This window comes from Chlorocebus sabaeus, chromosome 9 (genome assembly GCF_047675955.1).
Source record: "Chlorocebus sabaeus isolate Y175 chromosome 9, mChlSab1.0.hap1, whole genome shotgun sequence".
NCBI classification, from domain to species: domain Eukaryota; kingdom Metazoa; phylum Chordata; class Mammalia; order Primates; family Cercopithecidae; genus Chlorocebus; species Chlorocebus sabaeus.
Genome location: NC_132912.1, coordinates 51,184,546 through 51,199,271, shown reverse-complemented (window position 1 = coordinate 51,199,271; position 14,726 = coordinate 51,184,546). Strand labels below are relative to the sequence as shown.

General features: G+C 44.3%; 1 protein-coding gene across 2 annotated transcripts in view; it reads right to left on the bottom strand.

Annotated features, from left to right (window-relative positions):
- The window catches only part of VSTM4 (V-set and transmembrane domain containing 4), a 142,027-nt gene that overhangs the window by 100,698 nt on the left and 26,603 nt on the right, over positions 1–14,726 (bottom strand). For both annotated transcript variants that reach the window (XM_073018987.1, XM_007962610.3), the window contains exons 3-4: positions 10,613–10,681; positions 2,076–2,183 (exon numbers count right to left, since the gene is read on the bottom strand). In XM_073018987.1, coding sequence (XP_072875088.1) covers positions 2,076–2,183; positions 10,613–10,681 — 177 coding nt within the window. The remainder of the gene's footprint in view (positions 1–2,075; positions 2,184–10,612; positions 10,682–14,726) is intronic.

The following is a 14,726-nucleotide window of genomic DNA, read 5'->3' as shown; positions in this document are numbered from 1 at the left end:
AGCCAAATTCCAGGAGAATGAATTGAATGTGTGGTGCCTGCCTCACACACTGTCCTCCGGAAGGGAGGCCCATGCCAAGGCACAAGTGCAACATGCCACAAGCTCACAAGAGTATTCAGGGGTTGAGAACAGGAAAAAAGGCTGCGTTGCCACTGATGTGGGATTTAGGGGAAGGCCCTGGAGTTGGCTTTGAAGGACAGCACAGAGACACATGCAGAGGCTGGTGGAAGAGCACAGGCTCCAGAAGAAAGACACCCATGCTACAGCCTCTGCCCCATCGCCGATTGCTGAGTGTGCTGGAGTTCTCCACTGTCCTCTGGATCCCCGTCCACCTTTGTCTACCCTGCTCAGCCCTGAAGGCACCTTCCTGCTCCTGGCCCCCTGGCTTCTGGTGGGTAGCACCAAGGGCAATAGCAACAGGAGATCCAAGTGGGGAGGGGAGAGGGCCTGAGAAGTGTACCATCCTGGCTCCCTCCCAGCTGCCTCCTGGTTTGTCAGGAGCTTAGTTCCTCTCTGCAGGCCCCTGATGGCGACACCTCTCCCAAAGCAGCAGCTATTGCATGGTCCATTCCAGGAATCTCCCCTCCCCTTGTCCCTTAAGGTCTAAGATGGAAACAGCATCCCATGGGTACTTGTCGTTGTATGTGTCACCTCTCTCATTGTCCCTTAGCCTTGCCCACACCCTGCATTAATGCTGCACAGAGTCACTGTTGGAGTGGCCCCTCAAGCCGTGACAACTGAATCTAACATTTCTAAGCTCTATGACCTTAAGCTAATAGTGACAATTATTGTGTATAGTTAGAGCTGTATGTCAACGTAAAAGCAGGACATTTGCTGGAGCCTGTGTTACGGGTTTTAGTATCTTTCTTTTGGTAACTTAGTCCTCACCATGAGCCTGAGACTGTTGCACTCCTGCCTCCTCCATGTCGCAGATGAGGAAGGCAGGCACAGAGGGAGGTTGTCAGCCTGTAAGTGAGGGAGCCACTGGTACCGGAGTTGGTGCAATTCCAGAGCTCTGTTCTTACCCTGGTCATCTCTGGGAGTCACAGTGTCCCCAGCTGTTTTGGAGATTCTGAAGTGGGATACAGGGAGAGGCTCTCAAAGGAGACCTCCAGCAGGAGCTGCTGGGCAAGTGAAATTGGGGCTTGAGGAGCATCAGGGACTCTCGAGAAAGCAGGCAGTGTTCATAGAGATACAAGAGTCAGGAGAACTACGCTTTCCTGAGAAGCAAGGCAGAAGGCAGGAAGGGGCTGAGGGCAGAGTGCAGGGAAACAGGGACACCAAAGTGAAAGGAGATGGAAGGGAACTCTCAGACCGGTCAGGAAGGCCGGGCGCGGTGGCTCAAGCCTGTAATCCCAGCACTTTGGGAGGCCGAGACGGGCGGATCACGAGGTCAGGAGATCGAGACCATCCTGGCTAACACAGTGAAACCCCGTCTCTACTAAAAAATACAAAAAAAAAATAGCCGGGCGAGGTGGCGGGCGCCTGTAGTCCCAGCTACTCGGGAGGCTGAGGCAGGAGAATGGCGAAAACCCAGGAGGCGGAGCTTGCAGTGAGCTGAGATCCGGCCACTGCATTCCAGCCTGGGCGACAGAGCAAGACTCCGTCTCAAAAAAAAAAAAAAATGGGGAAGACTTCCCAAGTGCCACCTGCCTGAAAGTGAACGCTCATAAGAACATTCCACTGAGAGAAGCAGGTATCAATCCCCTTTCATAAATGAGGAAACTCACGTTCAGAATGGCTCAGGAACTTGCCCCAAACCTCAGCCTCAAACAGCAGAGTCAAAATCCAACCCTAGGCTCATCTGACACCACAGACTCTTCAGGGAGATTGACAGCAGGAAGGGGCCTCAGAAACCAAGAAAGGGGAAATTCAGTGATGTCAATGATGGCCACAATGTATTTCAGCAGAGTCCAGGGGAAACATAGCTTGCTCACTTTGCCCACAATCACAGATAAATAATCCCTGACTCACAATGCACTTTTCCACCAAGGTGGTACTTTGCCTAGCATCTTCCGCCTGTCTGTGGTCAGGGTGTGCTCCCATCCCAGACATGACCTTATCTGTTTTCTTACCTCTGGATTTCCGCTTGTTAAACACAGACTGCCAAACGATGACCAGCATGAAGAGCAGAATGCTGAGGATCCCCACGCAGCACACGAGGACAGCATACACGTAGATATCTGAAAGGCAAGGACAGACACAGGAGTCAGCCTCCCGAGGGTCGCAGCAGGAGAAGTGCGCTGGCAAGAGAACAATCAGAATTGGAATGTTCGAAATATCAGTGCTACAGTCATCAAGGTAGTGTGGTATTGGTGCAAGGACAGACGCAGATCAATGCAACAGAACAGAGAGCCCAGAAATAGACCCACACAGGCATGCTCAGTTGATTTTTGACAAAAGTGCAAAAGTAATTCAATGGCAGAAGGACAGTTTCTTCAATCAATGGTGCTGGGTCAATGGGACTTCCACTAGCAGAAAATAAAAATAACACAAACCTCACCTTTTATTCAAAAATTAACTCAACATGAACCACAAACCCAAACGTAAAATGTAAGCTAGAAGACTTTAGAAAAACCCACAAGAAAAATCTTTGGGATCTAAGAATAGACAAAGTTCTTAGACTTGACACCAGAGGTACCATCTATATTAGTAAAACTTGATATACTATACTTGACTTTACCAAAATTAAAAACTTATGTTCTGTAAACAACAATATGAAGAGGATGAAAAGTCAAACAGACTGGGAGAAAATTTTTGTAAACCACATATCCAACAAAGGACTGGTATCCAGACTCTAAAGAACTTTGAAACTCAACAGCAAAAAACACACAATCCTGTTAGAAAAATGAAAAAAAAACAAAAAACAAAAAACTTACAGACATTTCACTAAAGAGAATGTACAGGTGGCAAACAATCCCATGAGAAAATGTTTGACTTCTATTGCCATTAGAGAAATGCAAAATGCAACTACAATAAAATATCCCTCATGCCTTTCAGGGTGACTAAAATAAAAACCAGTGACACCCCCAAATGCTGACAAGGATACAGATAAACGGGGTCACTCAGACATGGCTGGTGGGAACGTAGAGCAGCCCAGCCACTCTATAATAGAGCTTGACACTTTCTCAAAGGAGACACCTGTAACAACCATTCAACCCAGAAACTGTATTCCTTGCATTTGTCCCAGAAAAATGACAGCTTAAGCTCACATGGAAAACTGTACATGTATGTCGGGTAGCCAAAAACTGGAAACAGCCCAGATATCCTTCAGCAAGTGAATAGTTAAACAAAGTGTGGTACATCCACACCACAGCATCCTCAGCAATAAAAAGAACAAACTACCGACATACACACCAACCTGGATGAATCTCCAGAGAAGTATGCTGAGAGGAAAAAAGATCCCAAAAGGTTACATACTGTATGATTTCATCAATGTAACATTCTTGGTATGACAAAATTATAGAAATAGAGAACAGAGGAGTGGTTGCCAGAAGTTAAGAAGGGGGTGGTGGTAGGAGGAAAATGGGTTTGGCTACAAGGGCCACTAATTATGACTGTATCTTGACTATATGGATGTTAATATCCTGTTTGTGATACTGCTTCACGGTTTTGCAAAATGTTATCATTGGGAGACATTAGGTAAAGGACACAAACTGGTACAAGGGATCTCTGTGTATGATTTTTTAGAAATTGATTTTTTCTTGCTTGCTCTGTGGCCCAGGCTGGAGCACAGTAGCATGATTTCGGCTCACTGCAACCTCCTCCTCCCAGGTTCAAGCAATTCTCCAGCCTCAGCCTCCTGAGTAGCTGGGGCTACAGGTCCATGCCACCACACCCAGCTAATTTTTGTATTTTCGGTAGAGACAGGGTTTCACCATGTTGGCCAGGTTGGTCTTGAACTCCTGACCTCAGGTGATCCACCCACCTCTGCCTCCCAAAGTGCTGGGATTAGAGACGTGAGCCACCATGCCTGGCCAGAAATGGATGTTAATCTACAATAATTTCAAAATAAAAAGTTGTATAAATCTCAACAGTTAAACCATGTTCACATACATACATCTCTTTTAGAAATAAGGTCTCACTCCATCACCCAGGGTGGAGTGCAGTGATGCACAGCTCACTGCTCACTGCAGCCTTGAACTCCTGGGCTCAGGGGACTTTCTCGCCTCAGCCTGCTGAGTTGCTAAAATTACAGGCATGAGCCTCAGTGCCCAGCTACGTATACTTACATTTCTTAAACTTTAATAGTCAACTTTATCACTAATCTGATCAATACACGCCAAGCTGCTCAGAAAGTGAAAAGGGAAGCCAAAACATTATTCTAACTATCTTTGAATAAAAATGACGCAGATATTTATTTGAACTTAACAAATGTTTGAACTTAGCAAAAATGTTTCTCTGTTGACTTAAATTTCTACAACCAACAGATATTTACTATCAATCATGGTCAGTACTTTCCTGAGTACAAGAAAGATAAAAATGCACATACAAAGTCTTTCTCTTCAAGAAATAGAGGACCACTTAGTAAGTGTAACAATAAGAACATGTGTCCAATACCAGGAACACTCAGGGGGACCCAGCCCAGCCTCAGAAGGCTGAGAGAAGCTTCCAAGAGGACTAGAGTTCTGCATTGAGTTGTATTTAAAATAACAAAAAATACAAAAATATATAGAAAAAAAGTCATCAGCCATCCTGTCACCCTGAGATAACTACTATTAATAAATATTTGGTATACTTTATGATGAATATGCATAACTTTTAAAAATTGAGATCATACACTTTCATATCTTTTTTTCAATTTACCCCATTTTCTCAATAAATTATTTTCAAAAAGGATTCAGAATCATTTTGAAAAATATGATGAAAGTTTATCATATCAATATATCAGCAGTGATTTAACAACCTCTTTCTATTGGCTACTCAAAGTGTTTCTACCTGTTCCCCATCATAAATAATTCTATGGTGAGCACTCATGAACTTAAACCTTAGTACAACTCTCACAATATGTTCTCAAGATTAAGTTCCTAGAAGTGGAATAGCTGAGTCAACAGAAAAGCACATTTGTAAAGCCCTTGGGGCATGGAGAAACAGTTAGTTAAGTGCTTAAGCTGAAAAAGCAAGCCTACTGGGAGTGGCAAGTGGCTGGCTCCCAGGGAGAGCCTGGAGAAGCAGGTCAGGCTTATGGTTAATGAGAGGGAAGGAGTCATGAAATGGAATCAGACATTCAGGTTCCTTTTGACTCTCCCCTCCCTGGCCTGGGCCCCAGGGAGGCCCAGCACAACCTCTGCCCCTGGAGTCCATGAGATCTTCCCGTGTTCTTAAGGCAGTCAGGATTTTTGCATAAGCTAGTTTGAATAGATTTCTGCTCTTGGCAATTTAGATGTCTGGACTAAAAATAAAATAAGTAGAAAGTGCCTTAGGGCAAGGTAGCAGGTGAAGGGTGCATCTGCACTAATATTTAAGGGAGAGGGGCAGGTGTGTGGAAGGAAGTCTCCTACAAAGGACCAGAGCTAGTCATGGATGCAGAGGAGGGCTGAGGCGAGAGTTCTGGAAGCCCAGAAGAAAGCATTGTAAGAAGGATGACTTAATAGCATCAACTGCTGGAAAACATCCACTGGGTTTTGCCCCTAGGAAGTTACTGGGAAAGTCTTGGAGGAAAGCCCTGTCAGTAGGCTGGTGGGGGCAGAGTCAGGTTAGAGAGGTCCAGAAGCTGATGGGATGTGAGGAGCTTGAGAAAGCTCTCACATATCTAAAAATCAAAACTGCTTTTCTAGTAAATGCCTGTGTCTCTGATGTGTGGGCTCTGTAGATTAATAGGGTGGAGAACTCTGTGAGGGGTCAGAGTTAGGAGAGAGGCTGCAGCATCCATTTAAACAGCGTGAAACTCAGCAACAGGACTCTTGGATTCTGGACAAGACACTTCATGACGAACTCGGGGACAGAGCAAAGTTCACAGACCAGGATTTGTCACAGGATCCCAGGGCACAGGATGGCCACAACACAGCAAACCCATGGCCAGTCCTGCCTTTCCACACTGGTGAGCAAACTACTCCAGAACAAGATAGCAGAGCCCTTGCTGGCAGGAAAGGATGGTGAACAACACAGTCATGCTACCAGGCAGACAGAACCTCAGGCAGGTGAACACAGCATCTGCCTGGAAGGGACTATGCAAATATGGTCCCCAGACCCAAAGGCAGGAAAACTTGCCTTTAGTCTTATTCACGGAATGGAGAGAAAAACTGTCTTACAAAAGCTTCCATGATATGGAGCACAGCAGCTGATCCACAAGCTCACCTCTTCATCTGAGCTCTTTCCTTCCCTTCAGTACGGCAGGAACCCAGGAGGGACAAGGTTGCACGTGAGAACCACGGCAGTCATCTCTCCCCAAGCGTCCCTAACAGCATGCTGCAGACATCTGGGGCCCACTCTGCCCTGGCAGGAGGTGAGGGGCTTCAAAAGGCCCAAGCTACAGTTTCAGATCACAGCTTCCTCAACATGGCTCAAAGGGGGCTCCCCACAGGCAGCCAGAGCTACAGAATCAGAAAACATCTGGCTACTCCAGAAGGCTCAGCTGGCCGCCAAACACATAGGCGTCCAGTTATGGACACCCTCCAGCGGGCACCTCCTGCCTGCGTGTGGCTCCCCATACACACAGGACTGGTCATAGCCACTCTCTGTTTTGCTCTTGAAGCTACAGAGCTGTAAAAAGTGTTGCCTTGCAGGAGAAGAAAAGCTCAGAAAGACCACCTGACTTCCCCTTGATGGAGCAGCAACCAGTATGCCTATGTTGGATTTTTTTCTCCTTCTGTTACAAGCATTCCTTTTGTTGCATAAAGACAACCACCCTGCTGTGTCCACTCAAAACATGAAAAACCCCCTCCCTGGGTGTTCTCTGCAAACAACGTTAAACTCTGAGCCATTGAAGCCAGGGTCACAAACTCCTACGACTGCAGTCGCCTTCCTGCCATGTCAGCTAATGCAAAGCCCTTCCGTACTCAGCTCCAGGGCACTGCTCTCAGGCTGGAATGCCCGCCCAGTGGTGCCAGATCTTCCAATTCATCCTTTACCTTTTTATGTAAAAATCTCTCTATAAAATATTGGCTCAAAAGTTTTAAAACTCAGACTAGGCCAAATAATGCTCACTGAAAGGTTGAAGCCAGACCTTTCAACAAAGGCTTAACAAAATATCTGCAATTAATCAAATCTGGAGTTCACTTTTAAAATACCACATATGGTCGGGCATGGTGGCTCATGACCGTAATCCCAGCAATTTGGGAGGCCAAGGCAGGCCTATCACTTGGGTCGGGAGTTCGAGACCAGCCTGGTCAACATGGTGAAACAAATTAGTACAAATTTTTGTACTAAAAATACAAAAATTAGCCAGGCACATGCCTGTAATCCCAGCTACTCGGGAGGCTGAGGCAGAAAAACTGCTTGAACCCAGGAGGCGGAGGTTGCGGTGAGCCGAAATCGTGCCATTGCACTCCAGCCTGGGCAACAACAGCAAAACTCCGTCTCAAAAAAAAAGGAAAAGAAAAAGAAAAAAAATACCACATATACCTGCACGCCAACAATAATTCTAAAAATCATGCTATATTCCCTTTCTCTGAAATCATTTACAGTTTTGTCTTTTGCCATTGAACTTCCAAAGGCATCACTGCCATTTTTAGACTCAACTGCAAGCTGCCATGCAGAAAATGCCCAGGCCTCCCTGAAGCAGATGGCAGGGCTGGCAGGCTGGAGCAGCTGCCCATGCAGAGAGAGGCCAAGACTGGGGTGCACAATGTCAGTGTGCCAGCTCCCGCCCTCCCAAACAGTCCCACCAAGCCAGGGCCAGGCAGATGGCACCTGTTGCCCAGCAACCCTGATACCGGCAGGGGTATTCAGTGCTCCTTTGAAAAAGAGTGACCCCAGTGCTCCTCAGCAGAGTCCAGGAACCCCATTCTCCCCCTGCCTTCTGAATCAAGAAAGTCAGTTTCAGTCTTGTACATTTTCAGGGCAAATGGGAAAGTCAGGAGATGACAGTTTGAGACAGAAGGCTCTGTACTTCTATTTTTTAATCCAGCCTGTAATACCATCTTGCTCAAGGTGAAACACCTGAGTGATAGCCCCAAAGGCTTTTAACTCACTCCAGAATCTCACAAAGAGGCCTGACAATCAATGCCTCTTTTGTGCAGTGGGCTCACAGCCAGGACAAACTAAGCCCCAGGAGGATGGATATCCATCCACAACCCCTACTGTAGCTCTCCCGTCCAGGAACAAAAGGGCAAAAGGCCTGGGATCATGCGCCAGGGAGTTTCAACTGTGCCTCTAACCTCGCCAAAGCTACAGCTGGGTTTAAAAAAGCAAAGTATGGAGATGCTGCTGCTGCCGAAATCATAGGAAAAGATTGCTCTGTAAACAGCTGCTCTGAGGCAGGCGCTACACATAGTGAGAATGCCAGTTCTGCTTTTGGTGAGGCCTGATTCTGTTGAGAAGAGAGCACATATTGGGCTACAGATTTCATGTAGAGAGTTAGGTCGGATGTAACCCTGACATTATATAGCTGCACATGAATTATGAGATATTGTTAATTGCACAAAGGGTTTTAGAAATGCTGATTATGCTCTGGGGTATGTTGGGTCTAAACGTCACAATCTTTCCAAATATATGGTCTTGTTTTTGTACTATAGTATTTTCAAAGGATGGTCCTCAGACCACTTTGCATAGGAATCACCTGTGGCCCTGAAAGTTCTCTGATCCCTTCCTAATGTTATAACCAGAACCTCAGAGGCTGGAGCCTGAAGTCTCCCTGGGAGATTCTGATGCATCTGATGATATATAGGGTCCAGCTGTCACATCCCTAATGATCTACCCTTGCCACAGCCAGGCCCTCTCCATACCCCAACCCATCACAGTGCCTGGTCACAGAGCAGATATCCAGAGACATGGGGCAAAACATCAATGGGGTTGCCTCAATTTTACTAAATAGTAACCTAGAAAGGTAAATCTTGCCCTTACTACTGCTTCACTCTATGAGAAGTAAAGTCATTTTCATCTTTTTGTCAATGAGTAGGCATTCTCTTAATGAGAGGCTGAGTGGGGGAAATGGGGATTATTTTACTAGGAGACAGTCATCAAATAAAGAAAAAGGCAACTAGAAAAATGCAGAGAAACATCAGGAAATACAAAGAATCATTGTTGGATTCTCATGAGTGCAATCTCATAAACAAAATATTTATGACTACAAAACTAAACAACTAATCCTAGAGGCCTATGTGGGTGACACCTTATGGTTTGCAAACGATGTTCACAATAAAAGTTACATTTTCCTAAGACAGAATGTGTTTCAGACTACTGCTTTATAACTAGGTATTGGAAGGGGTGGGCTTGAAAGCAAGTACCTTTCCCCTAAGGCTGGCCCTCCTGTCAGACCATACAGTGGGTTAACAAAAGGTGAAGGTGAGGCCCCGAGACATGTGCATCTCCTTAGAGCCTTTTGGCTAGATCATTCCTCATCAATAAATGCTGTGCCGTCACTAGACATAATCTTTACAAAGTTCCTGACCACCTTTGAACGTTAATCAGCCTTTCACTGATCCAAGGCTCTGCCAGAGAACTCACAAAGTGTATTCTTCCATTTCTTATGATCATAATCCTCACCCACTTTATGACAATAATTTCTCTGAACTTTCCTTACTCCAAGACAGGGTTTTCCAACCTCAGCACTCTGGATATTTGGAGGCAAAATTCTTTGTCATGGGGACTATCTTGTGCATTGTAGGATTGGCTTCATCCTTGGCCCCTATCACTGATGCCAGGAGCACCACCAACAGCTGTGGCAACCAAAGATACAGTCAGACATTGGCAACTGTCCCCTGGAGTAGCAAAAGTCACCCACTGTTGACAACCCCTGCCCTAAGGCCCAAACCTGAATGTGCATCAGAAATGCCTGGATGTCTTGTTAAACCCCGGATTTCTTAGGCACCATCCCTAGAGCTTCTGATTCTGTAAGTTGGGGCAGGGCACAGCCAGGTGCGTTTGGAACAAGCTCCCAGGTGATGCATATGCTGCTGGTCTGCAATCACACTTTGGGAACCACTGTTCCAAGGCCATGGTTCTCAGCCTGGCTGCATGCTGCAATCATCTGGTGCTTTTAACAACTTCAAAGTAAATCAGAATCTCTAGAGATGTGGTCCAGGCATTCATGTTCTTAACATTCCATGAGCGATTCTAGCATGGGTTGAAAATTACTTGGTTAAGGATTGCAAACTGTCTCTAGAACCCCAAATTCCTTAAGCAACCTGAAATAAAATGCAGTCACAGTAGAGGTATTTATCATTTTTATATCACTTGAGGATTCCTCCCTAATACCACCTGGCAGTAGGAATTTTGGAGCAAAACAAAACAAAACAAACAAACAAAAATTATGTGGACTGGTGCTTTAACTTCTACTCTTTCAAAACTGTGGGCTGATACTGTCAGGGATTTCCATCTTACTTTAAGTAAGTTTAGACCAAGAAAACAACTTAAAAACTAAGAAGTTAGGATCCTTTCTTGATATTCTATTTCCTTCCTATTGTCTAAAAGTGAGGCTGCATCTTATCATAAAGAAATACACAAGCTTTACCTTCAAAAAATGCCCAAGTCTCTTTCGTTTTCTCAAAGGATGACTCTTCAGAAGCTTTGAGGGAAATGACTGAAAGACAAAAAAGAAACAGCACAGTATGACAAAATAATGCTACATGTACACATGGCACTTACATTTATAAAGCAATTTCTACATTTGCAAAACCACATTTAGTTGTCAAAACTCACATGTTAGGGACGGGTGCAAGGACTTTACCTAACAGCCGGGAAACCCGGGGCACAGGAGAGGTGAAGTAAGTTGTCCATGTTTAAAAGCCAGTAAATGGCAAGCTCAGGATGCAGTTCAGTAAAAGCCCCACTTGCCCCATAGACTTGAAGAATAAGAAGTTCCCAGTGGGAAACCCAAGAATTAATACATGATTTATTTTACCATTTTAGTGGGAGTCTTTCTAAAATGTAGCATACTTGTCCCAGTATTCCTGGATAGAGAAGCCTGAAGTCATCGGATGACTCAAAGTTAGTGCTCTGAGCACCATTCTCCATGCAAGACAGTCCCACAGAGCCACAGGCATCTGATTGTGAGAACATTTTGTCTTCTTTCAGGTAATGGTAGATCACTGAATTCACGTTGCCTGCTTTCAACAGGCAGGGAAACAGAATTGAGTTACACTGTGTGAAACTTTGAACATCACATTAAAGGAGTCTGGACCCATGGAAAGGTTCCATGCACAGGGGTAACATCATCATAGGTAAAGATCTAGAATGATCTTTACCTATGATGTAAAAAATCAGGGAATAAGATTATTGTTCAATAGAACCTTGTGAAGTTATTGAAACATTCTATATGTGTACTGTCCAATACAGCAGCCACTGGACACATGTGGCTACTGAATACTTGAAACATAGCCAGTCTTACCAAATATAACTGAATTTTTACTTTTATTTAAGTTTAATTAATTTACACAGCTGCATGTGCTCAGGGGTTACCACAATGAAGAGCTCTAGACAGAGAATCTAGGACCAGAATTGAATGGACATAGAATCACTACAAGAGGCAAGAAATATGGCAAAGATGGCCTAGAACTTAAATTCAATTTGCTGCCTCTCCCATAAACTTTTGTATTATTATTGTCATGATTTCAACTCTGAATTTTCCTTCCTTTTGTCTCTCTGGGCCTTGCACTGGACATTTGCTATTGATATAACTTCCAAATCAAGAATTTTCTCTTCATCTGTGTTTAACCTTCTGTACAACCCTTCTATTAAGTTCTTAATTGCATTTATTATTTTTATTCAGTTCTATATTATTTGTTTAATTCTTTTGTAGATATCTCAGTTCTCTAACGAATTTCTCTAGCTTTTCATCTAATTCTGTAACCATATCAATCATATTATTTTAATGTTTATGCCTGATAAACTTTCATATTTGCACTTCCCATAGAGTCCTTTCTATTATCTGTTTTTGCTTTGGGTCTTGTCTGTTGGAATGCCTAATAACTTTTTTCTAATTGAATGCCAGACATTGTATATAGAAAATCATGGAGGCTCTAGATAAAATTTTGGTTCCCTGATAGGAAGTTAGAGTAGGGGGAATGGTCACTTTAATCTAATCAGGGTTTGAACTGTTGAGAGGCTTTCAGTTTTTATAGAGTCTGGTCTATTTCTGGTTTGCCCTTACTCAGGGTTCATTTGGTCCTTCAGGGTTCCCCAGTAAAAATCCTGGGGTATTTACCACAACCTCCTAATTTTTATCTCACTGTTAGAATTGCCAAAAACTAGCTCACCTCCTAAACATTCTGGTTGTCACTTTCTGCATAGCTTCTGTCAACTAGCGCTGCTTAAGTATGAGTGAGTTTCTTAGAGTTAAGAATTGCCAAAAACTCACTCACCTCCTAAACATCCTGGTTGTCAGTTTCTCCATAGCTTCTTTCAACTAGCACTGCTTAAGTAAGAGTGAGTTTCTCAGAGTTAAACATCTCCAGCAACTGAGCTCACTTTGCTGTTTTTCTCTGTGATCTAATTACCTATCTACTCCTTCAGAGAACAATTAAGATAGCTAGATATATATGCACATATATAACTATGTAATTATATAATATAAATATATTTATGAAATGCAGATATGTGAATCAGAAAGCAGAAGTGCTGATAGATTTTATTTTCAGCTTTCCTAATTGTTCTCAGAAGGAGGGCTTTGCTCTGCTGAGAGTTTGCCTTGATCATAGAACTCCTTTGCCATCAGAACTTAAATTATTTAAAAAGTGGTGGCTATATCTTCTACCTCTGTATCCTTATCACTGGGTACATTGCCGGGTAGCTGATAGGTGCTTGGTAAAATATATGAATTATCTATTTCTTTCTGACTTCCTCCCAAAGAAAGCAACCTAGATTTCCAGGAAGGAGCTCTTAGTGAATATCTGACCTTGCATGTGATCTAAGATATATCAGACAATTTGTCCATCAAGCCCAACCTCCCCGACCTGCTTAATACCCATAGCCCCTGTAATCTACTGACTGCCAGATTCCCCCTTCAAGCACTTAAAATAAGAAACAGAGTGCATGTGGTTATTGTGAGCCCTGAGATTGAAAGAGCCAGTGGATTTTGTGGGTGGTTATGTTGGAAAACAGGTGAGCAGAATGGAGCAGAGGCTAGAACCCGCACAGCAGAGGAAAGATGAGAGACCAAAGGCTCAATGGCACTCTAGGCCCCACAAGGCCTGGCGTGTTGTGTTTACTCTCCTTGCATTCCATGAGCTCTGCATCCTTAGACTGTGCCCGCTTCTCTCCTGAAAAAGCTTGGCTGGGTTTCCACGGCTTCAGCTAATCAAGCCTAGATAAGGATAAGAAGGTCCTGATGAAGACAATATGGAGATGAACAATACACATATATCTCCAAGGAGCTTGGTTTCCAGGAGACCAAGGATGCCCATCATGGCCTGGACCCTTACTATCACACATGTGGTCCACGGGCCAGCAATGTCAGTGTCACCCGGGAGCTTCTCAGAAATGCAGAATGGCAGGCCCCACGCCGGATCTACTGAATCAGAATCTGTTTTTAAGCCCAGATCCCCTGGGTGAAACGTATGCCTTTTAAAATTTGGCACACACATGCTCACAGGGTTGAAAGACTCAGTTGCTACTTGCTAGTTGTATGTCCTTGGATAAGTCACTTAATTTTCCTGTGCCTTATTTTACCCATTTGTAAAATGGGGATGATGAGAAATGCCCATGTCAGAGTAGATGCAGGGGATAAAGGGGTTCATGTGTGTGAAGTGCTAAGAACAGTGCCTGAGACCTAGTGAGCCCATATCCACAAGGACACTAGCTGTCTAAGTACAAGGACTTTCACCTGTTTTATTCACTGCTCTAACCTCCACCCCTCCCCCCAACCTCAGAATGGTCCTTTGTTGTCAGTCCTTTGCCTCAGGGGGTGACTCTTCAATTGTCCAAATGACCAACAAGAAAGTGTTCCCTGTTCTTGCGTCTAAATCTCTACAGCTTGAATGAGCTGCTGCCATTCTAACCAACAGGTGCCTTCGGGTCATTTTTTATGTACCTTTCAGGGTCAGAAATTGTGGGTTCTTGATTTAATCCAATTACAGTTCCCTTTCCCTTATTTAGGATAGAAAGCAACAAGCTCTCCCTAATCTATTTATGGACACATGTGTTGAAACAGCTAACAAACTGGGATTCTAAACTAACCCTATGCAGGGAATCACTGGATGCTCCTCATTCCCCGGCAGTGCAGATATTTTCACAGGACCGTGCAGCAATTTTGGCATCTGATGATTAGCAGCACCAGTCCTAATCTTACTTGTTCCTACAAGAAAGAAAAATTTTTACACGGACCCTGCCAGAGCTTCGGGAATTTTCCCAAGGTTCTCCCATAAGTATCTTGTTGCAGCTGCTAATCCTATGCTATCTCAAAGTGAATTTGATACATTGTCAAACCAGGGGTCTGAGTCCACAGACTATAAGGAAACAAAGCTGTGAGATGCAGCCAGGCCAACAGCAAGGGCTGTGCAGTGGACAATCAGCAGGTCTCCTGACTCCACACACACGCTGCCCTCCTCAGCACAGCTGTGAGCAGCTAATATAAATTCACCTTGGTCAACCTTCAGGTGCAGAGTGGAAGAGGCCCCAGTAGGGTAGAC